Source organism: Anopheles maculipalpis, chromosome 3RL (assembly GCF_943734695.1).
Source record: "Anopheles maculipalpis chromosome 3RL, idAnoMacuDA_375_x, whole genome shotgun sequence".
Lineage (NCBI taxonomy): Eukaryota > Metazoa > Arthropoda > Insecta > Diptera > Culicidae > Anopheles > Anopheles maculipalpis.
Window position 1 is genome coordinate 42,702,968 of NC_064872.1, and position 25,938 is coordinate 42,728,905.

The 25,938-nt window shown below is 43.2% G+C and overlaps 2 protein-coding genes across 2 annotated transcripts in view; one reads left to right on the top strand and one right to left on the bottom strand.

Moving 5' to 3' along the window:
• LOC126564696 (rab GDP dissociation inhibitor alpha) overlaps nucleotides 1-25,938 on the bottom strand; it is a 442,469-nt gene that overhangs the window by 87,598 nt on the left and 328,933 nt on the right. The gene's annotated exons all lie outside the window — the stretch shown is intronic.
• LOC126565795 (thrombospondin type-1 domain-containing protein 4) overlaps nucleotides 1-25,938 on the top strand; it is a 94,024-nt gene that overhangs the window by 65,877 nt on the left and 2,209 nt on the right. The window contains exon 7 of the mRNA XM_050223004.1: nucleotides 20,519-20,717. Within this exon, the coding sequence (XP_050078961.1) occupies nucleotides 20,519-20,717 (199 nt within the window). The remainder of the gene's footprint in view (nucleotides 1-20,518; nucleotides 20,718-25,938) is intronic.

Sequence of the window (25,938 nt, forward strand, 5' to 3'; positions counted from 1 at the left end):
GCTTGATTTTAAAATATGGACTGCCCGGGCTAGACGACAGACGAACGATTTGAAGTCACTTCGAGAAGCCACTTTGTCGGTCGAACTAAATGCCGTGGAACGCCACCTGTTTGACTTCGGGCCAGATGATGTACGAGCGGGGAACCAATGAGTCCCGGTGCGTTATCAGGAAGCTTGTTTTCTCTTCGCATGAGCTGTTATCTGCCCTTTTCTTGCCTTTTTTTCTCTCTCGTTCGTTTCGCGCACAGTTCTGGGCAATCCAAACCATGACAAATACTAATTCATTAGCGTATACAAGCGTATCATTTATACTTCTGTGTTTGAGGGTTTTTTTTCCACAATGTCGGTAATCACGGTCGTAGAATAGTTCTTTGTCGGTTCTGTTTGTTTGGGTTAAATCGATAAATATCTCACGTCAGCACAGTTTGGCTTCCGCTCGTTTGCTAGCGCTTTATAATTATGTCCAGGGAAAATGTGATGCTTTGCAACAGTTTATGCTTTTAATTGATTTCATTCCTTGCTGCAGAATTATTATATTCGCTCGTTTCGATTTCTCCTTTTATGTTCCGTTTTGTGGTTCGGTACTTTTTTAATTTAATATATTTATATTAATAAACCAAGCAACGCTATTCATAAGTATTTAAAATAAAGATATGAAATGGCAGAGACTCAACATCAAATTTAAGCCTCCAAAAGCCATTATTGTTTGGAATTGTTTATGCTTGAGATTCCAGTCCTTTTTACTACATGACTGTTGAATTAATTAAGTTGTTAAAGCTATTAAAATACATGCTTTAACTACCGTTTAAAACTACGACCTTATATGTATGTGGAAAAATCACGACGGCGGTATGTTATCAGACCACCGTACACATTGTGAAGAATTTCAGTAGCAAAGGATACTTTAGCAGACCAAAAAAAAAAAAAAACAGTCGTCCGCCTCTTCAGCATCAGCAACACGGATATACATTAATCCTCGCCGAAACTACAGCTCATAAATTCTGAACTTTCACTTCAGAGGCCTGTTTGACTCGTGAAGATAGCGCGGGATGCCCGGAGCTGGAATGCTGGGCAGTCGAAAAACCGAACCGCAAAAACAACGCATTACAGACACACATATGCATAAAACAATCACCTCTTCAGCCTACCGCATTGCACGTCCCAAATCGCTCGAATCGTCGTGTATTTGAGCACGGAAACGCAACTTAACGTTTCATACTTTTATTCCACTTCCCTTACGTCAGCCACCCTGCACTGTACGATGCATCGGAAGCAACACGCGAACGATGAACAGGGCTGGCAGATGCTCGGAAAACAATTCACCCAGCAATTCGTACGATAAGAAAAGTTTCAGCAACCCATAAAACAAAAAAAAAGTTCCCTTTACACCACCACCAAAGCGAAACTGTCCATGTTTTCTCACCCGTCTGCCGCCTTTTCCAACTTTCCGGGGTGCGCGATTTTATGCGCGCTGATCAGACGTGATCGTTGGATGAGGTCCAGCCCGCAAACCGATTTGCCCTTCCCTAGGCACTCCTTGTGTTGTGGAAAAAAGCCATGCTCCACACACAAGCACACACCAACATTGTACGAGTACGGTTCGATTTTTCCGCGGTTTAATCGACAACATTTTCCACCATTATAATCGGCCGCCTGTGCGTGATAAATAGGAGTTGCGAAGAGTTTCTGTTCGATCGCGCTGGTGAGGACGATCAAACGCTCGGGTGGTAGGATTCCTGCGCCATGTTTGTGGGAGCTTCACAGTACGTTGCACATGATGTACGATGGGACGCGGTCGGCAAAATGTTTCCGATTGGTGGTCACACCAATGTACGATACATCGGTTGCGTACGTGGCCATTTTGGGGCAGTTTTGAAACGTGCACAAAATCACCCCCGAAAGGATGGTAACGTTTAGCAGCGAACCTGTTCGAGGAGAGTGGACTAGTTGTGATGGAAATTGTCAAAATAAATAACTGCTGTTTTCGATTTACAAAAAGCATCGTTACTCACTGGACGGGTTGTTTATGGTGCTGGCCAATTCCAATCACGGTGAAGTCACATCGAGATGCGTCATAGTGCTGTAGGGCACGTTAGGAATGGTTTGATCCGCAGATCTGATAGGCAAGGGAAGCTTTTTGCTCGGAGTTGTTATGTTTCGTTCGACGTCGCAGGACGTATATCAACAAACAAGTAGGACGCTTTTGCAGTGGGTTAAAAATTATGCTTCTGTATGATACTGCGCTATCCATGGGGGGGATGCTAGGATTAAAGATGAACATTAAATAGGCCTCGTTCACCCTTATGCCTAGCTTTCAACGTATTTTCTGTACTTTCGTAACAACAGCTGCATCGTGAATTTCGTTTTAATTTTTTCTCTTTAATTTAGCTGCTTGATACAAAAAGTCTGGTAATAAATGTAGATCCAAATTCACAAAACATTTAAAGTTCTGTTTCTTCCTATCGTCAAGTGTCGTATTTCACGAACAACTGCCACTGCAGAAGTGCAGGGAAAAATACAAAAGTCACCATTGCGACGTCTGTCAGCAGTTGACTCAATTTTCGCATTTCGCCCAAAACCGATCCCACCAGCATTCAACCTATTCGCCCTCTCCTCGATCATAGATGATGCGTTTTTTTTTTTTTTTCTTCTGCTAGCTCACTTCATCCCGGGGGAAAGAAAGTTTGGAGAAAAGTTCACTTTTCTCTAACAAACTAGCAGACCAATATGAGCGAGTGGGAGTGGGATCAAATTATGAAATTTCTTTTCTTCTTATCCATCGGGTAGCATATGCTTGGATGGGTAAAGGATGCGAGAAAGTGCAGGAAGCCATTGAGAGCCAGTTGAGAAGCTACCGTCCTGTCTCTGTGTGTAACTTGGCAGCCATTAAAAATCGCCAGCTCCCAAACACTCCCACATGGGAGTGTGCCGCTCCCACCGCTCCACCCTTCAGCAAAAAGCATAAGAAGGAAACGGAAAAGTGCCACTATGAAAATGGGCATCTCTTCATCAGAACAGTTCTCTTGTTCTTCCACATCCGTCCGAATGGAGACGCCTTGTGATGGCTGTTGTTGTTGTTGTTGGCTGTTGAGTTCCAAGTGGCAAAGGGAACAATGAGTGGCAGTGGGGAACACAGGCACATAAATCGGCAGTCGCGACACTCTTGGGGATTTGAGCGATGACAAAGGCGCATAATAAACACTTGAGAGCACTTTTGCAGCATAATTCGTCGCCGTTGCCTCTTTTCTCAGCTTCGGGACTTAAGCGCCGTGCCGGTTGTTGTACGAACACGTTTGCACCCAAACACAGAAGTTCGTATGCATGTGAGCGTGTTTTAGTGAATTTTTTTCAAAAATGAAGCAAGAAAAAAAACGATTACCAAGTGCTTCTTATGCTTGACTCCTTAGCGTTAGCTGCGTTAGCGCTCTTTTTGTGCAGAAATTAGGAAATTACGCTATAATGCATAAGTCCTCCGATTAACGAGTCTCCAAACGGGTGGCGTGTTGTGCGTATTCAGCAAAGTAAAAAGGGCGATGAAGCTGTGAGTTGAAGTTCTTGAGACTTTGGCTCAAGAACTTTCATTTCAAAACTGACGGTCCGGGTCCGATCCACGGTTGATTGAGGTTGTGATGTTCGACGGCGAGCGTGGTTCCCATCGGAGTACCTACTTGGTCTGAGAGCACCGTGCCTTTGCTGTGAGCGAATGCATAAATGTTTGGAAATTTGTGCTGTGTGTACGCCATTTTTTTTTTTACGGCTCATGTTTTATGACTGCCCGGGGAAGGAAAAATTCCATTAAAAGTGACTTTTTTCGTCTTAAATTGACTCGCCCAGTTGTGACAGCAGGGTGGTGCGGGTTGCGGGCGCGCACCATATTGCCGTTTCGATTCTATTGCACACTAAATCAAGCGGCTGCTCGATTTGACTGCGTGGAGGAATACTTAGGAATTTTATGTACTTTTGCAACACTTCCTCCGGGCCACATGGAGGGAGAATGGTGTGAATACGAAAAACACCGGATAGCACAAATGCATAAACGTTGTCGTTTGGGAAGAGAAGAAATTGATTCTATCTTTTGCCACGTGGTAGAATGATGATCGACTTTGGCTCAGGTTTAAAAGCTTTCAGACAAAATGGCTTGCTTTCATTTCAAATAATCAACAAAAATAAAAATATTGGGATGGAATGCACTTAATGCATGCTGCTGCCCGGGCGTGTTGCACTACAAAACATGGTGCGCAAATTGTTGTCTCACTGCAAGTTGCCAAACACAGAACACATCTCAATAAAGCCCTGGCTGTGGAAAAACATGCGATACACACTCAACGTATCGGTACGCTTTTCGGTGTATCGTAACACCTTAATATCTACCATAACACAGACACCCGTTAAAAACAGGCGCGTGCCGGCGTACCTTCGCGGATATTCAAATTCAACGAAAAGATTATAGAGCGAGCGAGGGCACACGAAAGGAAAACTTATTTCCCATGCAAACTGTCTGCCACTCAAACAGTCCTGTGAAGAGATGCAAACGACCACCGCAACGACAACACTCCTTGGGATGTACGGAGGATGTACGGAAATGTACATCCTCCGGGCGTTGTTCGATTTCAATGATGGGAACTGATACGCCACGCAATGTGTGATGTGTTCCGAATTGAATTTCCACCCCCGGGAATACGGGATGAAAATTGAATGGGTTTTATGTTGTGTACGTTTTGGAGCATTCGCTTCAGGCAATCGCTCACAATAATCTCTATTAAGTTTCAACGGCATCTATCGGTGAGGATTGACGCGCGAGTAAGCCCGCATCCTTTCACGGATTAGCAGGTTTGTTCTCGATGCCACATACAGTTGTATCTTCTATCAAAATACTAACGCTATTATTTTCTACTTTACCCTTTTTTATGTTGAGGACAGTTCGGGTAAAGTTTTCCCTTCATTAAACCATCCCATTGGTTCTGGTTTGGTGCTTTAAGCTAGCCAGAACCGTTTGCAGCACATTCCGATTTATGTAGCAAACCGGAAGTTTTGCTTCAAATTCAATCCGAAAAGTTTTCTAAAACGGCACAAAACATATCAAACAGCCTTGCCGTACAACTAGAACGCTCAAACGGGTAGCTTTGTAACGGCAGGAGGAAAGTTCATAGGGCTACACCATTAGCATAGCCGACCAACCGTTGGTGTATGGCCGCGCGCACCATGTTCACCAGCCCGCCCAATTTGTCCAACGGTTATTATCAATTTTATACAATTTCCCTGTGCTTTTCCTGGACTGGCGAACTTTACTCTTGCAGTCCAACAGTGTTGTTGAGGGTTGTAGAGCCCGTAGCGTTCGCCTGGTTGATATATACCGAGCCGAGCGTAGATTTCGTTACATTCTTCTCAATGCTATTGATGAGAAGTTTTGCGATGAATAAACAGAAAAAGCGTGCGCTTCGGTGAGTTGTTTACGGTTCACCTACAATTTCTGCCGTTCCGCCAGGTCAGTGTGTGTGTGTGTGTCTGTAGCACATCTGGGCACAAAAACCGTCCGCCCAAATCCGGCGAGAAAAAAGGGGTGGAGGAAAACAAAAAGCACACGAAAAACACGAATGAAAAAGTTGTTCCCAGCTAGTAGTAACAGCCACAACCAAAGCAACAACAACAAAAAAATGCCCAACCCGTACAACACATCCTTTGCTAATGGAGGTTTTCTCGCATAGTGCTACATTTCCTCAAGTACACGGTACGCCCAGGAGACTCAAGCTCTCCTGGGGCTTTCATCCGTTGCGATCCTGTAACACTCGAAGCGTTTTCCACCTTTGTTCCAGCGTGATCCACACACACACAGTGCTGGCTGGCTGGTTCGTCGGTTCGTCGGTGTTTGCAGTTTACTATCGGAAGTGTAATGGTAGAGCGGTTAGTTAGTTGCCTGCGAACCGGGGGCAGGGTTTGCCCCCGGGTATGGGTATCGTGAAGGTCGCTGCTACACACTGCATCCACAGCAAACAAGTAAACGGCGACCGACGAGTCATCATCCTTCAAGTACAACTGTTCACGCTTTCGCTCGACAGACTGCGATTTTGGAAGGTAAACAAGATAAAATACAAAGTAATTAAGGACGAGCTTGTGTCCGGTTGCCCTTACCCGTGCGGAGCAGAGTTGATTCGGTCGAGTATACTGGTCCCCCTTTGGTACGTGGTGTTAGTTCGCCCGGGGGCACTTGCGTGCGATGCGCAAGCTATTGAAATATTTAGAATATAAATATATTGTTCCATGTGGCTTAGAGCGCCACACTTTGTTGGACCACCGGATCAGGGTGGAGTGTAATTTATGTTTCCAGCATTTCCACTCAACCGTGGCTGTAATGGGTGGTCGGTGGTGTACTCGCGTTGAGCTTCATTGCGTAAGATACGTGCGAGTCACTACACTTCAGTCAATGAGTGAGGATTGCCAGGGTTACCAGTTTGCACTGTGCAAGAGAAATGAAAACTTTTGAATGAGTTCGGGTCCCGAACATCCCGCACAATGAGACGAAAGTTTAGAACAATACAAACTCTGCAAATACGTTGTGTCTCGGAATCTCGGAATGTATAGAAAGAAACTTTGGAAGAGTTTTATAATTATTTTTTAAGGTTTTTTTTTTGCTCGCTCATTTTGTATCCTCATGTGAGTAAATGAATTTTTAATGTGCACAAAGTTCTACAAGTCACATTATGTATACTTTAAAGCAAAAGATATCGTTGGATAAAGTCAAAGCGGAAAAAGCCGAAACTCGCTTTTAAAGCTTCAGAAACTAACAAAAATGGTATAACCACGGCCTCTACCACGTGATATAGCAAATGTACGACTACAAACATGCAATCATACACGCATTTTTACACACTTTTTTATGACATGTTTACACCTTACACACAAAAGTTATTAACTCTACGCATCATCAATATTTTGCCCATTTTCCACCCTGCACAAACACGGAGTGATTCATGCGAGTAAAAATAACGAACTATTCGAACAAACACGCACCAGCACCAATCTATCAAAACGAATCCCGCATAAAACCTCTCGCCACACATTGTTGCTTTTGTTGACGTTTCGAAGCTCTAAAAAAGCAGAGACGCCACGGGTATCCGCTGATCCTGGAGGTAGTAGGACACCTGGGTAGAGGCGCCTCACCACCAATTCCACACCTGATAGTTGTTTGTGTTGTGTTTGACATTTGTCAGTCGACCGGGATCACGATGACACAGAACACAACACACAAAACACACACATTTCGCAGGTCATTCCGGTTCACATTGACCAATCCAACAAATGATGATACTACGTTTTACACTACCTTTCATACGGGGTTTCCTCCCACCAAAAAAAAACAGCCCCAGTCACGAGAGTGGTTTAAGGTGTGTAAATGACGATATTATTTGGTTGCCGGCGCCATCGGACAGGTGTGCAAATAGTGTGCCGGTAATGAATTTACGAATAATAGCCACGCGCAGAAACTAACTTACTGAATGCCGGTCAAATGGATCACTTGAAATGGAGAAGGTCGACGTTTGTCGAGAGTGTTGTAGAAGAACAAAAAAAAAAAATCGGTAATACGTGAGACATGGCCAACTGAACAAGCGAAAATCGCCGTCTAGGCGCAACGGGGATCGAGCCGTTTGCCAACCTTTTGTTGCCCAGCACATTGGAGCACCAGGCAGCCAACCAAAGGACCATTATGGGAAGAAGCTAATTTTGTCCACACTCTCAAACAAGATTTTGTCATTGTTGAGGGGGAGAGAAGAGATCGTTCCGCACTAACTGCCCTACCACTGCCCTAAAGCTATGCTCACGGGATGTTGAATTTAGATGCAAATTCTAATTACACTTCGCTTGATTGCGTTGTTTGGGGGCATACTACCTCTGTGAAACAGTTGCGTAGCTGGTTTGGGCTATTCAGCAGTGCTCTACCTGGCTGCGTTTGTAGAAAATGTTAAATGTGTTCCGATTCCGATAGGAGCGTAAAAAAAAGGTGGACAGACTCTGTCTTCGTTCACTGGCTGGCTGGCGGTTGGATGACAAATTGTGGGCGGTTTTTCCTTACCCATGGCCCCTTTTGTAGAACATTTGCTGTTGCAAGTCGGTCCGAAGGTGTCCTTTTCGCGTGCAAACTATTCTGGGAGCCCTTAGGCTAACGCTATAAACAGCATCATTAAGTATCTATAAATTCCCTTTGGTTAGCATTGCGTTGAGTTTGCAAAAGGTTGCAACCAACCAAACCTGCAAACCTCTATCGTTCTTGTACTAAGGACCATTATTTAAAACAAGCTATTGAGGATCCTTATTTGTCGGCAGTTGTTTTCGTGAGGTATTTCCATTTGAATGTTATTTCAAGTAGAGAAATTGCATGTTCAGACGATGAAAATTTAGCGTAGAAAAGGAATATTTTCAGACAAGCCATAATACGAAAGGTCATTTATTGAACATGTGCAAGGTACAGAGACAAACGTAGCAGCAGTTTACCTAAAAAAAATGAGGTCAAATCACTAGTAAATTTTAGTCCTCTCTACCAGCTAAAATTGAGACGGCAGCGGAACCGGTCTTCACACGACTGGAAGCGAGGTTCAATTCTCATTTGAACCGTGAGGACTAACTATTAAACTACGTGTTATCTAGTAAACCATTCGGTGGCCATTCGTTAAGCCAAGAAAAAGAAACGTCCCGCTGATGTCATGATGTCATTAAAGATGAATTTCAAGCAGGTGAACGGTTTACACAAAGTGAAGATTCTTCTTCTTCTTGGCCTGCTCAGGATTGAGCACGTCGCGTCGACATGGCCAAGTCTCCAATCAGTTTCCAGGAAACTCGGTCGAGGCTGCATCAGATCTCCAACAGGTTAGACTCCACTTGATCCAGCCAACAAGCTCGCTGTGCTCCTCTATGCCCCGTGTCGAACGGGTCGCTGACGAGCACCTTTGTCGTGGGGCATGAGTCCGGCATCCTCATCACGTGCCCCAGCCAACGAATCCTTCCGGGTTTGACTACCGTCAGGATATCAGCACCACTAAACAGCTCAGCTAGCTCGTGGTTCATTCTCCTTCGCCAAAGATAGTCCTTAACATCCGCCGTTCGAAAATGGCGAGTGCATTGGCGTCTTCCGCCAGCATAGTCCAAGACTCATACCCGTAGAGGATCACCGGACGTATCAAGTTGCGTTACATCGTACATTTCGTGTGTTCTTGGAGTCTTCTGGATCGCAGGAGTTTGTGGAGTCCGTAGTAGGCACGATTACACTGAACAATGCTGCTTACGTTGTTGTCCGAAGTTACGATCGTACCAAGGTAGCAGAACTCCTCTACCACCTCGAGATCGTCGCCGTCAACTGATACTCTGCTTCCGAGTCGGGTTTTATCACGGTCATATTTTGCAGGTATTTTGTCTTCATCGCATTGATGCTCAATCTAATTATATTGGCCTCGCGTTTCAGTGCCTGAGACCCCGTTGAAATTCGAACGATTCCGACAGCATGCTCGAAACTCTCACCTTGCACTGCACCCCGTCCTTAGTGGCCTTTAGCAGCCGTACCAGCTTCTCAGGGAATCCGTACTGATGCATGGTGTTCCATAGTTTGGTCCTTGGTCCTTGGTTTGGCCGCCTTGAAGTCAATGAGTTCAATTTTGGAGGATCTGCCGTAGAGTAAAGATTTGGTCGGTTGTTGATTTGCCTCCAACAAATCCAGCTTGGTAGCTTCCGACGAAATCTTTAGCAAGGGGCTCCAGTCTGCAGAAGAATATTCCGGACAGGATTTTATAGGCAGCATCCAGGACTGTGATGGCCCGGAAGCTAGCACAGTCCATCCTGTCACCCTTTTTGTACAAAGTGACACATTTAATTTGAATTTTGCGTCAATCAGTGATCAGTGCATAATTAAAAAAGGCCAATAAATGACTAAACTAAATTTACAAACCAACCAGCCACGGATCTTATGTATAACATGTTTCATCTGTATGTAAGTTGTAGTAACTAGCGATCTACAAAAGATATGGAATAAATGTTATTTACACTTGCATGTATTTCATATAATCATTTCTTAAACATTTAAGGCCGCATTGAAGGGCATTTAAGGCCGCATTAGCGTCTGGTTTCGGGATAGAAAATCAGCCAAACAAGTGTGTATGATGTCCTATGAATACATTGAACAGTTCAACAACAACAGCAACAAAATATTTAAATTCGATAACCCATATAATAAGATTAAATATGCGACGGTTTTGGTTTGCACTGCGTTGAGGAATGGAGCAGTTTGCGTAGTGTTATGAAACAAGACCGACCAAAAGAAATTGTACCGACCCATAAAATAATTGTTTCGTCACCAGCATGCCACACCACACTTATCCAACCGTACACAAACGCTGATAACCGACACCCGGCAAAGGTGGGTTTGATTATTTTTGTAAACATCATCCCGTTGCTTTTAGCTGATCCCAGGGGTAATTTCCGGCTAATGGATGCTTTCGCATAAGCTCCATTTTGTATCGTTTTTTTTCTTCTTCTTTTTGTTTGCTGCTTTAGTGCTGCGAGCGATCCATAGCCGCCAGAAGGTGTCTCTTCGCCATAAAATACCATTTTCGTACTTTTTCCGTTAAAAATGAGAACCTTTTGAAAACATCCGGTCCTTCATGAATACAGTCTTCAACCTTCACCTTCGTGCATTTTAATAAACTGCCCCAAAACGGAGTACACATGTTCAACTTGGCCCAGTACACACACACACACTCACCCATGTGGAAGGCTCAAAAACACCCATGCAAACAGTACGCGTCAAATTGCTGTAGCTTTTCAGCAACGAGGCGTTGTTCAAAGAAGGTTTCCCATGTCAGAAGAACGACATTGAGTTGCGAATACGTTGCTCTTGTTGCCCATTCGTAAAGCTCTCTCAGGCCAAGAGTGTTCCTCTCGAACCGTGCGGCAGAACAGCACCAAGCTAAGCCGATACGATTCGTCGTTGCTACTGTACTGTCAAGCGTATTACGGCCCTGTGATTTTTAATTACTTTGCATAGTTGCAGCAAGAAGGATGCGATCGCTGCCCCGCGTTGTTTCGCGCTTTACACTCCTGCCGGCGGGAAGTGTGTAGGTGCTACAGCGTTACGCAAACTTCATAAAACTAGAAAAGATAACATCTTACACTGTCATGGTGAGGCCGTCTGCTCGGCTGGTGGCGTGAAAAATTGCCTGCTCACAATAACGCTCTTTGGGCCGGTCGGAATGATGGTGTGTGTGGCGTGTTGCTGAAAAGGCTAAAAAGACTGAATCAAAAGCTGAAACTGTCAAGTGCTAAGCTTTTGTGCACTTCCGGTATTACGTAACGGGGTGCATAAACAACTGGGGAGCAGCATTTTCGACGGCTGAATGGAAATCGCCTGGTCCCATTTAGTAAAGCTGAGCATGCTGAAAGCTTGCTATACAAATTTAGAAGACAATTTTGATTATACAGCCAGTAAGAGCATCCGTCGCAATGAGTAAAATGGAAACCATTGGTTTACTTGAGGTAAATAGGTCAGTTTTGAAGCCGTATAAAATGTACACGTAACTTTTTGTGTACATTTAGTGAAAATAGCAACAATTTTAATAAAAAAGTCATAAAAGAAAACTAAGTGTACAGATATCAGCAATAAAAATTTATAATATCTGGAGTCAATGGCGCAGATTCGCAGCAGAAAAAGGGCTTCAAAACAGGTGCCAGAAGTAGGGGTGTTGTCTCGTACAGCAGGTCAACGAGTATTGATAAAATGTTTATACAATAATCTCCACCAGGAAACAAAAATCGTTTTGAAAAGCTCACAATTATGGTCTAGAAAAATGTTCAAACAATTCCACGTAATCTACATTGACTCACACTATCAACACCCCAATCACGTTAGCTTTGAGACTACAACAAAAGTATTCTGATTTGCCGTACAAACTGAAAGTTCGGAAGCTGTGGAATCTGGAGTGAAGAAACATATTTCCTCACCCGACCCAATGCAATGCTAAGCGTTCTTACTACTGGCCCATCACCATTCGTCTCTCGCAGAAGTCCTGATGCCTGTTGGGAAAAAGGTATTCTCCCACCAGAGCAGCACCAGTCTTACCCCAGTTGGCATTTTCCAGCTTTTAAACACAATAACCTACCGGCAACACTACTACACCGTCGGTACTTCACTTCTCAGTTGACAGGCAACATGCAACCGAGTGCATAGTGCGTGTAACCCCCATCTCAGCCCTCAGTGTATGGAATTCTTTTGATGCACTTTTCCTGCTCAGCGTCCCATACATTCAACCGATTTCTGAGGGAGTAGAAAATAGGCACACCGGGGAAGATTTTACTTCCGGCTCTCGGAGATCCGCTTCGCTTTATGTTAGTTACGCTTTGTAGGACGGACTGTGCAGCATGAACAAGAGTTAAGTAGCAGTTTAGGGTACGAGGGTCACCGAGGTCCCTAAGTGACATTCGAACAACTAACATTATGGATGCTTCTGTATGCTAGTGTCTTTTTGCTGCGCCATTGGCAGTACAAAAACATCAATGGAGTATTAATGCGTACGCTTTGGCAGGTGTTTTATACTATCCTCTTATATAAGATATTCTTTAAGTATTTCCTATGTTTTCTTTATTGAAAAAACGTATAAATAATACTACCATTTGCCATCGTGATAGAAGGTTCAACAATTTTATATTCAATTTATACCTTTCTGGTTATTGTGCATAAATTATAGTAATTTTCATACTGGTAAACGAAATAGTTCTGCACAATATCTCTGAACCAATGGACGTGTAGAACGTTATGTTATTGCATTTCCCATGGAGAGAATATTTTCCAGAACAATCAGCTGTACAGCCCGATCCTAAGCCACACACTAATTTTCCATCGTACAAGCTTTTCAATCCATCCCATAAAGCTATGCATTTCTTCTCGAAATCCCCGCTCCAATCAGTCCATCCCGACCATTTTACATTTAGTTGTAATGAGGTACCGCTCCGCACGTTGAATCTATTCTCGTTACGCTCCGTGGGGATTTTGCACAGAGCCATATGGAAATGCAATTTCGTTTCCAGTCCGAAACGCATCCAAGGAACCACCAACGCCACCAACAGCAATTGCCACATGCAATGAGCCACTCTATATAGCTTTGTGTTTTCCACTTGATATGCGGGCGTTCGACTGCTCGTGATAATGGTACTCGGATGATTTACAAAGCGATAGATAAACGAATGCGCATCATCGAGCTCGATAATCGATTTCGCGAACGAATTGAAATGTTCGGCTGGAATTGAAACATCGAACGTCGGCTGCGCAACTCTTAATTATCGCAAGCGGCGGGTAATATGGTTCAACCGTAAACAGCTCTCCGCGAAGGTATGTGTGTATGTGTGTGGTGCATTCATTTGCAGCCCATAATCGGGACACGGGACCGCAATGGGATTAACCTCGCACTGGCCGGAAGCGGAACGCGGCAAACTATTAATTACTTGCCGAAATCAAACATTTATCAACAAGCTCTCCGGACGTTTGTGGGTGTCCCCGGTGGAATTTAAAGCATACTGAAGCGGCCGGCACTCCGCGAGCGAGAGCTCAGGTGGTGCAGAAAAATGGATGTGATTGTGATAGGATAAATTAAAAAATTAATTATCTCATTGTGGTCAACGAACGCTAAAACCCCGTTGGCAAATAAACTGCCACGTTGAATTACACAGTCTACCCGGTTTGTTTGGATCACTTTTTGATTAATCATATTGTTTGTAATCCGTCAGATCAATGATTTACTCGACGGTATCCTGATGATTATCACAGGCTCGATGGCAGGATAGGTTATGATCTGTCAACAATGCAGATATCACTGCAGATTATGTAGGAATGGCTTTTTTATCATTTTCTTGCTTCAGCGAATGTGTTTGAGTTTAAATTGAGTGAAATCATATTTAACCTACACAAGTTTAAGCGCATGTGAAGATTAATTCCCGCAGATAATCTGCCTGGTTTAATGATTTGTTGCTTCCTCATATACTCACTGTAACGGATTCAGCTTTTTGAAAATTCAAACGGGTCATGTACATCAAATAATATCAATCGAAAGCAACAACTCTTTTTGTCGTACTAAATCACCAGAATCTGCAACAATTTCCACGAAGAAAATATAATTTCCATTTCATCAAACGATTGAAACCCTTTTATTCTTTCGTTTTCTTTTTTTTTCTTTTCTTTATTTATCAAGTATAAATACTTTAAAAAGATTATTACTCAAATTCTGTGCACTGCAAGCATTAGCATTTTTTTTTAATTTAAATTCCAGCCATTCTTCTAACCAAGTATCCTGAACTTTACCTTACTTCGTTATTGTATCGCTTCTTTTGTTAGCATTACGTTCTTAAGGTTTTCATCCTTGTGTCTGCACATTCTTTGATCTACCTTTCTTTTGATATTTAACATCCGGAGGCGTTCTAAGGCTTGAGCGCTCTTCACTTCCTGGTGTACGAGTACGCTATGCACATGCACCGTAGAAAATGAAAAAAAAAAAAACTTATTGCTTATTGTTCTCTTTAAGTGACCCTGTAAGTAATAGTAAAAAAGCACCTGGGGTTCACTAGAAAAAAAAAATCCTTAGTTTTTCTACTCAAGAAGTAATCTCATGCGCAACAACTTAGCGAATCTGGTTAGAGCTTATTTGCTATTACTGGAAAACATTGCCGGGAAATCAAAATTTGAATTCCTTTTCCCCAGCATTCAATTGAATCACTGAAAGTGATGAGAAGTTGATAAGCAACATATTCGGTCACTGTTGTCAACCATGTGCGCATACACACTCACACACACACACACACCAGCATGGCGTGTGCTTTCGTAGGAAGGACCATAAGGAAGGAAGTGTAAAGCTACTACATTCGGTACACATTGCACATGTGATATACCGGCTGTAGCTACTTTATAACCCTGCCTGTGAGTATAAAGGTTGATTGGGTTTTGAGTTTGTGACCGTCGAGGGTATCGAGAGGCTCACCTTGTCGAGATGCATACTTGAGTTATTTATTTTTATTTTTTTTTTACTCAACAGCGCCAGTTCCATTTGCGATACGAAAACCTACCTGATTCAATCTAGGTGGACGAGTACAGTCTTGAATAAAAAATACTTCCACCGATAAAAGTGCTCCGGCAAGTGTAGAACTTAGAAAGAAAGTCGATCCTCTTCACCCGATCGGCATAAAGGTTTAAAGGGGACCGGCAAAACCGGGCGAGGGTGAAAATGGTAGATACCTTTAAAAGGGGATTGTAATAGGCAAAAGACGTGCGGAAAATCCTTAGTCACGGGTCAACAAGGTGGTGTGAAACGCTGAAGTACGGATGAAAATCTGCAGCAAGTAAATTTGCACCTTACAGCAGTACATAAGAGTTTGTTACTATTTGTGTGGCAGCAATCGTTAATATGAAACACAATTTATGAGTGATGTTCATCGACTCTTTACAGAAATAGCTCATTAGTGTATGTTCCAGATATTCAAGATGTTATTCTAGCTGCCATTTTCTTTTCCTTCTTGGCTTAACGATCTCTAAGGTCATGCCGGCCATCGAAATGGCTTTCTAGACTGCCGATACCACGTTTTTGGGAAGTCATGTCCTCACTACGGGGAGACGGTCCGGATGGGATTTGAACCCCGGTTCTGCCGTTTGAAGACCGGCGCCACTGTCGCCTACACCATCGGGCCGCCCGTTTTACTTTGGTTATTTAGCTTGTTTAGCTGCTATTTTTACTTTGGTTTATTTTTCGAGAAGTCTGTGTGTAGGGAGACGGTCCACACGGGATTCGACAACCGATCCTTCCGCGTCAGGACTGGTACTTCAACAGTATGATGAATGAGAGAGCTACTCAGCTATCCTATTTTCAATCATTCAACATTTTCATTACCATAAAGGTGGCTTACTAAAAAATAATAATGAAGAAATCCGATTTGTGATACCAACAAATAGTGTATTGCAATGCGGCTTTTCGTCGCTATCAGCCCAAAAAAAAATGAAGTTACATTTCCATTACCTGCATAAAAGGCTGTAGTTGAAATGATTTGATTGACATACACGTCTGCTCTAGCTAAAGCAGTAGAACCACTAAATCAAGAGAGTTTATTTCGTTCTTGAAGGTAGGAAAGATTCTGATGGCCACAAAGAATAGAAAGAAATGCACCAGAAAAATGCAACCAGCGTAAAACTATCTTTCCCCATTCTTCTTTCCTAAGGGTTCGGTTGAAATGTAGGCTTACATCTTGTTTAACTTTTCCTATCTTTGAAGCTTATCCCAACTTTCACTTGCAGTTGCGGTCACGCCGGTAACAAACCGTAGTGAATGAAGAATCTTGTCGAGAAAAACCAATTCCGCCGGTGCATCCTTGGTCCGGTGGTCGAGATCACCGCTTCGGGTGGGAGCAATTCCCTCTGTGTACGCTACGCTCCTCTTTTGATATTCTAATAAACTTTCCGCCCGAGATCAGAGTTCAACTTTGTAGCTGAACTTACGCGCTGCAAGGTACAAGAACGTTGCAACGCACCACTAGTGTGCCGCTTGAGACGGTCATTCTTGTCATAGGAACAATCTCGAGTAGGCTCCTTTAGCTCTGACGATTCAGACGGACACGTCCGTTGGAGAATAGCCCAGACTGATTCGATGCTCAAATTAAGTTTCGCTTTGACGACCACGACGAGGACGACGAGACTGATGATGACGAGAATGACAACGATTCTTGTACGAGCATCCTCGGTGCTCTGTGGGGCTAAAAGTTTTCGGTAAAACGGCGGCAATCATCACCAAAACCCAACTTTGCTCTCCCTTCAGCAGCAGCAGCAGCAGCGCAGCGCGGTCAATGAAGTGGAAGGCATTCGCTTGTGTGGAGAGAGTGGAGGAGATTCGCTTGCAAAACCTTCGGCTGGTGGGTATTTTGCCCTTTGGCTGCCAAGAACACAACCCAACTCACCGAAGGCAAAGGCTCACCGCTTCGCGCTGCAGGAGGCGCGGATATCCGCGAGTTAAACGACCTGTAAGATGTTGCGCTCATGGAATTGAATTATAACACTTTATGTATTATGAAAGCGTAATGAAGATCGACACGGGACGAAAGCATACCGTACCTTCGATTTTGGGCGACCAACGTTGAAAGTCCCACGAAGCTTAGAAGTGTCGGATGGTTCATTGCGGATAGCAAGAGTCTGCTGGGAACTAACTTAATCACCGCTTAGTGTGTCGTTAGCCGCTTAAAGTTGGCAGAAGCGTGTAAGGAAAGAACCGTTTCGCTAATGAAATCCTTTCATATCCTTTGACGGCACACCACGCACCATACGGTCACCCGTATGATAAATCGGATTATTTTTGGGGATTAATAGAAACCGCTGGGTAATCGAGGGACGGTGAAGTAGATTTGCTGTTGCCAACTTAATACAGCGATTGTGGGGCTTCTAATCGAGCCGATATTTAGTAGATAAAATAAAGATAAAGAAAGTGCTTTAATTTATGTATCTATGCCTCTGTATATTAGTACAAAATGTACTTTTTTGAGTGAAATATTTGACTATGTAAAAGTAAATTTTTGAAACGCATCATCGGGCAAATCTCTTCACTTTCATACTTCATACAAAAGCATAGAAAGCGTTCCAGCTCTGTAAACTGAGAATACCTGACTGGGATGCTTCAACGTAAACAGATGAAATCTTATTTCTGTGGCCTGTGGCAAAGACATAAAATCACAAACATCATCACTTCAGCTCATCACTTCTTCTCACGGACAGTAGCATTGGCGAGAATATGATGCCATGAACTAAGCGAGTGTTGCAAGTGATAACTCTTAAGATTATATGATGGAGGAGTAGAATTCACCGAGAAGTATTCGCACACATTACTGACAGTTCTTTAAATACGTGATTTAGTCCGTTTCGTTGTGATTTAGTACGTCCAAGTGTCGGTTTTGTGTTGGCTCCCGCAGTGATTAATTATCCTTTCGTTCGAATTGAAACAATCGGCTCGCACTGTGCTAAGTGAGCTTGTTCATATACTCGGTCGCTGATCACGACTTCCCTGCCTCATGGCTCCCTATAGCACGGTCGGACTGGTGTTGAGAAAAGTTTCGTGAATACTTTATTAACCTTCTCCACAATCCATTTCCGTGTTTGCCGTGTCGGTGACGTGACTCTTCTTCGCCGAAGGGAAATATTCCGTTCTGCACGCAAAATCCCTCAACAAATCCCGCTTCTTCTACAGCAACCTGCAGCCACATTCAACCCACACGCCGGCACGAATTTCTTTCAACGATCAGTGAAAAACGAGTGGAACTGTTTAAATGTTTTTTAAAAATTCATTACTTCGGATCGTTGCCGTTGCACTACTGGTGGTAAGTACTGCTGACCGTTGCGGATGCTGGTATGCAAAAGGGGTAAGGGTTAGAGCACGGGGATTTGAGAAGATTTCTGGTTTCGGGTTTGAACAACAAAGCCTTATAGGATTCCGGCTGCCTTTCCAGTTGGACGTTGCTGTACCGGCCGCTGCTCGGGATGCCACTGCTGGTTGATATATCAGGCTCATGAGCATTATTTCTCTTTATTCAGTTCTCGTAGCCATCGGCGAAAAATACCTCCAACTATACACAGGGAATTCCTTTTGCCTAGCTACTTCATAAACGGAAACGGAAGTAAACAGGCAGACCGATGATGCTATGGAACGCCAAACTTTAAGCTGTGGTAAACCGACCCATTGCTACGGCGCGTAGTCAGCACAGCAGGAAAAGTATCAGCAATAGCAATCAGGCTGCTAGTTGTTCTACGGCGGCCAACACAACACTGTTGTGTGCTTTTCATCATAAGGCATTTCGTTCTTAATTATTCCGCTTAGATTACCGCACCGTTTTGTTCCGTGTGGGAGTGTGAAAACGGAATAATTAAGTGATTTTCTTGCATGACATCGGCATGACAGATACAGGTTCCAAAGCGATACAGGGGAAGAAAACGAAAAGGGAGAATGAGAATGGCAAATTTTCAGTAAGATACTTTGCGAATAGTTTTATTACCGGGGCCACCCATTGAGAATTTGCATTTAGTTTGCGTGATTAAATATTTTCTAGCGATACGTTATATGTGGTCTTCTTTATAAGTTTAAATTGTTTAGTCGTACAAAATGTTACCCAAGAAGATAAAGAATTTTTGCGTCCTTTTGCCAAACGTTACTAAACGCTTAAAGCGTTATATCTTTAAGAACTTTTAACTTTAGAATGAATTTTTAACACAGAAAGGAATTATGTGTATTATTTATAGGACCTAAAACAGAACACAAGTTAAATTATTCAAAATAATTTTTTAAATGGTCTTTCCTTAGTGACACCAATTATTATTTTGATTCAACTATTAAAATAACACAATCACATAAAAGCACTGATTTAGTTGATTGAAAATTCTATGCCACCAATGCCAAACCTAAAGTATCGTTTTCAGCCCAGGCTATAAGACGAAATGATCCATTTAATGTGAAACAGAGTAAATGTTAATCAACAGCTCGGTAGGATACAGATGCACTCAATGTACAGATGAAGACAATCACCCGTAGCCTTTGTCACTCCGTACAGACCACACCAAAAGCGAACGAGTTGGAACCCCCGTTAATAAGGTTCTCCGACAGTATACATTCGATTGGGAAACGCCCGCATGCTTCTTGACATTCAGGCTCGAGGTGACAGGCTCGGTCCAGCAGTAGGTAGCGAGGATTCTGTAATAGGATCGTTGGAGAAAATTAAAAGCAAACACAGTTTTCTTAAGACTTAAAAGGATGAAAGAAATTCTCTTCAGCTCTCGGCACGCTCATTCTGTTCGTCCTGCTAGTCTGCCGCTTCAACGCGTTAAGTATTGGTGGTTTCTAGTTAAATTTGTCGCCAGCCAGTGCCAGAGAAGGGGAAGCAAAGCTGTCTTTACTAGTCTTTACAGCCTCTGCAACGTGATCTGGGCTTTTGATGGAAGCTGCAAGACTAAAATCGTTGTGTGTGTGTGGCCTATTTTTTGTTGTTGTGCGATGTAAAGCTGAATGCCACAGATCTTTCTAAGGCGGCATTCTTTTTAAAATGTGTCATTTTCGGTTTTCCTTCCCTGCTCTCCTTGGTGGAGACACGACACTCTGCTGTGTGAGTGTTTCGCAGCTCGCAGCTCAGAGCGTTCAAGGTGTTTTGTACCAAGAAAAGAACATTTTCCCCTTTCACCTGTCGCTCTTTCCACGCCACAACATATTTCAACAGATTTGTACTCCATTTAAGGCGAAAGTAGCCAACAGTTTGTAATGCCGTACAATGGGAATCTTTATGCCAGATGAACAGAAAAAAGATTGATCTCAGTTTTAAAGCTCCATTTTCAATTTACCACCTGCTGGGGTGTGGCCGAAGGTGTCGTACCTGTTTTGTGTTCATTTTACAAAATCTAAACTGGATGACGATTTTCACTACCTCGTGTATTATTAACTATTCCCGCTGCAAATGACATGTGTTTGATTTATTTCTTCCGCAGGCCGTTCACAACAGTGGCGTTATTTCGGGCACGTTCATGAACAATGGCGCCGTCCGGTGCGGAATGACCGTTTGCCGTCCCATTTCCGGTATCTACACGAAGACCAACCCGAACAATGGGTACGTCCACGTGGCCACCATACCAGCCGGTGCATCCAATATCACGATAACGGAGCTACAGAACAGCCAGAACTATCTCGGTAAGCGAACACATACACACACTTCATCTCCCTTATCGTATCAAAAACCAATGTGAGTAAAAACAAAAAAAAAAAAAACAACAAATGCATACACCAACGATGAAAAGCGATGCAAATGAGGAAACGTTGTGGCCACACACTCGTTGCAAAAGACATCTACTAATGAAGTATATGAGAGCGAGAGCAAGAGGTGGTAGCAACACTATGCTAATGCACTTTAATCGGCCTTGAAATGGCCTACCCACCGTGCCTTCCTGTCACAACTGTTTTTCCCACCCGGATGACCTAGGGAAAATCGTAGACAGAACATTTCTGTTTTTATCCCAGCGGCACCCTCTGTATCTTACGTGCTTACTTAAGAGGGTATTAAATATGTGTTTATTTTTAGTTTATTACATTCCTTGGTCAGCAAATATGTGGTTGGGGAGAGAAAGAAAGGAGCGATAGCAGGACAGCCCATGAAAGGTGCGGAGGAGGGGGGTGGGGTTTTTTTTTCCTAAATGAAAACGATGAAAGCATCCAACTCTCCCACTTAATGGACACCGTTCGCGCCACTTCATTGCAGCATTCCTAATGGCGCAGGAACGTTAATGTAACACGTTTCCTTACACTATTGCGATACACGCGCGCTCTGCCCGTGTGCTTTTTTGCCGGGGTTTTCGTTTCCATTTCGAATGAAAGCGAATAGAACTTTCTTACCTATGGTGTAAGGAACCGTCTAAGTACACGGTCGGTTGTGGTTGATTTAGTCAGAAGAAATGACCCATCGTGGGGTAGATTTATGAGCCATTAGACGCTTGCTGACAATATGGCCAAACTCACGCGCTCACTAACATCCCACATGGAACCTCACCGTTGCCGCAGAGTATTTCGTGCATAAAATCGGCAGAAAACGAATGGTAGGGTGTAAGTACACACACACACACACACACACATACACCCAGTGACAGGATGTTGCCATTTGCAGGTGTACCGATTTGCTGCCATTTCCATATGCACTGTGGTAACCGTTGCTACCATTCTCACCCAAGACCTGTCATCGTTTGTAACTAATGCGACACTTCTTTTCACACGCTCTGCAGCATTAGATGCTACCTTCCGTGCTGTGTCCATTTGCTAACCCGAGTGTGTTGCGTGCGAGAACACAAACCTGGGACGTTAGAATCGAGCTCATCGTTTTTCGTTTTTAGGATTGGGGCGAAGTGGGCACATTTCAGTGGCAACCGATGTGCATCTGCAAGCGCCTGCAAGTGTTGGTTCCAGTGTTGCTAGTGAATAAATAAAACTAACGCTGAAGAATCTTGCGTTTTTTCTGAATCTTGAACCCCGACCGAAGATCCTCGTCTTCTACTGCTATTTGTGGCACATAATGTCCCAAGTCCTGGATAGACTCATGACAGATGAACAGTTTTCATGAATGGTGGTGACCTAGACTTTGGCATAGGCAGGATCGATCCATGCACCTTTGCGTGCAACCGGTGGGGTTAAGTAATTTTAGTTTTTCGGAAAGTAAAAACGCATTCTCTATGGGCATTCTCTAGTTTGTACTCGAAATTTATTTCTGCATTTCAAAGAAAACACATGGCACACGGATGACCCGAAAGGATGGTTAATTTTATTTCTTTATTTATTTATATCTTATTTTGTATGCCGCGTGGGTTTTACAAATATATTCTTGGCCTAAGAATCAGAAAAGGAAGAGGAATCACGTAGAAGAGAGCGGAATCGGGATACCGGGATGCCAAAATCAAATAGGAGATAACAGTCATTAAAGGTCGCCAGCGCTCGTACGAAAGGGTTATTCTGGCCATGGCGTGTACTACGAGACGGAATAAGGAGAAGAGGTCTGTCTCGTAGATGAGGATAAGAGGGGACCGCTTCAGTGTATTCGGTTAGAAAACGTCGAACAGCAACACGGGTAAATTTCCGCTGTACACTTTCTATCCTATCCATTGCTGTCTGGCCAGCTGGTGACCAAACTACTGAAGCGTATTTTAAAATTGATCGAACCCAGCAACAGTACAGAGATTTGAGACATAGTGGGTTACTGATTTCAGAGGACAAACGAATAATAAAACCAAGATGTAGTGCATCTAGTCGATGTGTTCATTGAAAGACAGCCTGTCGTCTAGCCAGACCCCAAGATCTATAGTAGAGGTGACTCTTGATAATTTAATTCCACAATATTCCACAATAGGAGAAAACCCACAGTATTTTTCTCGACCTAACAATAAAACACAACATTTATCAAGGCAAAGCACCAAACCATTGGAGCAACACCAGGTGTAGAAGGAATTAAGGAAGGATTGGAGATTCAAACAATCGACGGACTGTGTCCTCGTCCGTGCGCATATAAATTTTACAATCATCAGCGTAAAGGAGGCATCCGTCTGGAGGAAGAACATTGACACAGTCGTTGACAAACAAATAAAAAAGAAGAGTTCTGAGTACGCTTCCTTGAGGAACCCCAGACATGGCTTCGAAGGAGTCGGAGAGAAAGTCCTCAACTCTGACTCTGTAACTCCTACCGTAAAGTTAAGACTTGAGCCATGAAAGTAATGGATCACCAAAACCAAGTTTGATTAATTTCATAATCAATAATTCGATAGGAATACTGTCGAAGGCTCCCTTGAAATCGGTATATATGACATCCACCTGACGGCCGGAAGTCATATGATTGAAGACAGTAGAGACAAGTGACATGAGGTTAGTGGACGTGGACCGTTTAGGCATAAAGCCATGCTGATGCTGGGAAATAACGTTAAGTGTACAGAGGAAGGAACGATAGACTCAAGAACCTTGGAAGGAGCACATAGTATCGACACACCACGATAATTTGTGCATAAAGAGCGGTCACCATTCTTGAAGATCGGGATTAACGATGCTTTTTGACAGATCAGGGCAAACGAACCGTCTTTCAAAGACCTACCGAAAACACGGCACAGTAAAGGAGCGAAAAACATTGAACATTCCTTCAACAATGATGACGGGATACCATCAGGACCTGGGGAAAAGGAGTGTTTAAGCTTAGAGATGACAGACAACACAACATCGAGCTTGTCTGTTGCTGTTGCTCGAGCTGGAATGTTACTGGGATCGATAAACACGCTAGAAAAATGTTTTCTAAAAAGACTACATTTACCCGAAAGGAGAAGAAGCGGACTCACCATTTAAGGATACATTAGAAGGGATGCCATTCTGTTTTCGCCGCGCATTGCAAAAAACGCCAGAAAGACCGCGGGTTTGCTGAAAATTACGTTTGTAAACGTGCCACATATGAAGAGTATTGCCATCGGTTATTAGCGCGATGGGCATTAGCTGCATATTTAAAGACGCGCAAAGTGTAGCTATTGCGATTACAAGGGGAAGGCACGCCGCGTTCGGTTTTGATCGGCTCTTAAGACTCTCAGCAATCTATTTGACCATGAAGCTTGAGGAGGAGGTTTAAGACGCGGACAACACAAAGGAAATTGGGATGTGATTACATTGTTAAACGTATTTACAGCCTCGTCGATTTTGGATGAAGGTCATAGAGAGCAAAAAACAAATCAATCAAAGATTGCAATAGCGCACGCGAATCGAGGCACATCTTCACTGGTTCAAAAATTTTATTCCATTCATATTGTCCTTCATAGTTCAAACTTTGGACATGTTTCACAACGGAAACCCCACCAACGTAATATTAGCATGTATCACACATAAATCCAATAATAACAGGCCTGGCATCATAATGGTGCAATGAAACACTTTGTTCTCGTGCCGTTTGCAAAAGTACCAATTGAGATAAACGTGGATTGATGGTGCCAATATCTAGGGAAACATTCCTGCCATTACTGCAAACGTTGCTAAGCGATGCAAAGTTCTTTCTCTGCGGTAAAATCCAGACAAAGTGTATTGAAAATCTATCCCCTATCTACACCTATCCAGCCATGTCCCGTGCTCGAAAAGGATCAGTATTTCACCAAAAACGGCCAAACCCACCGACAGCCAGTGAGCGCAATGGGGCCGCATTGCACCAAGCGTCAGCAGCACTACCATTCGATGTCGCTAGAACATACTGTGTCACTATACCAAACCCTAAAGCTCACAGCAGCAAAAAAAAAAAGGAAATACCTGCAGCCAAATTAAGATGGAAATCTGTCCGATGCAAACCTTAATTTACTTTCCATTTCCATCCGAAACCAGCGCCGACCCGAGCGAACCGAAGCCTTACTCTGTCCATGAATTAATGCAATGTGCTGTACGTTTCCTTCACAGCCAACAGTTCTTCCCCATTTACCAATGCCCCGGAGTTGAGCGTCACTATAGAAAAGCTTTTTCCAGTTCTTTGCACGCACCTTTCGCTAATGGGCGCGACAGTACCGCTTATAGGCGCTCAACGTCGCATGGTTTTAAAACATGTATTCATCTCATACAACAACACCCCCCCCCCCCCCCCCCACCAATCGTTTCAGTTGGGGGCGATGTGGGGGATTCAAACACAGGGTAAAAATTGTCCCATTACACTAAAGCATCCTTGCTACACAATCAACCATTGCAAAAAGCATGTTAAAGTGTATGCTCGACATATCCACTAGAGCACTGATTCTGATGCAGCAGAGCATTGTTCTTGTGATAGTGGATATAAAAGGGATTATTATTATTTTAGGGCAATCGTATGATTATTGTATGGAGCACAAACCAATCCTAAGTTAGGCAAGTGAGAAATATTCCACCTTTATGACAGTAATTTTAGATAAAATATTTTACGTCCGCTCGTTGGCAGGAATAAAAACACGGACGTAATTACTTAACACACTCACACAAGATTTATTGACACGATACTCTGACGGATAACAATTACAGCAAGCGCGTCCATCCACATCCCAAACATCCTTAGTAGAGAGAGAGCTGATCGGGAGCCGAAGCCAACGCGATCACGCAGGTTCATTTGGACTTAGAATCGGCTGCGTAATTTTGGCTGCGTCCGGCTCCAACAAAATACAAATTCAATCTCTAGATTTGTGAAGTAAAATGTAATATTTATCTTGGACTACAATATCGTTTCCTTTCTGGGCTTAAAAAAAGTTTATGTTTTTTACTACTATTCCCTAAAATATTTATAAAATAAATTATTTACTTCCTTTTTGCTGAATAAGAGATGTCCAAACGTGCAAAATGTTTTTTGGCAATGAATCGAGATTTTTTGCTTTTTAAAAAATTTCACCAAATTTAATAAAAT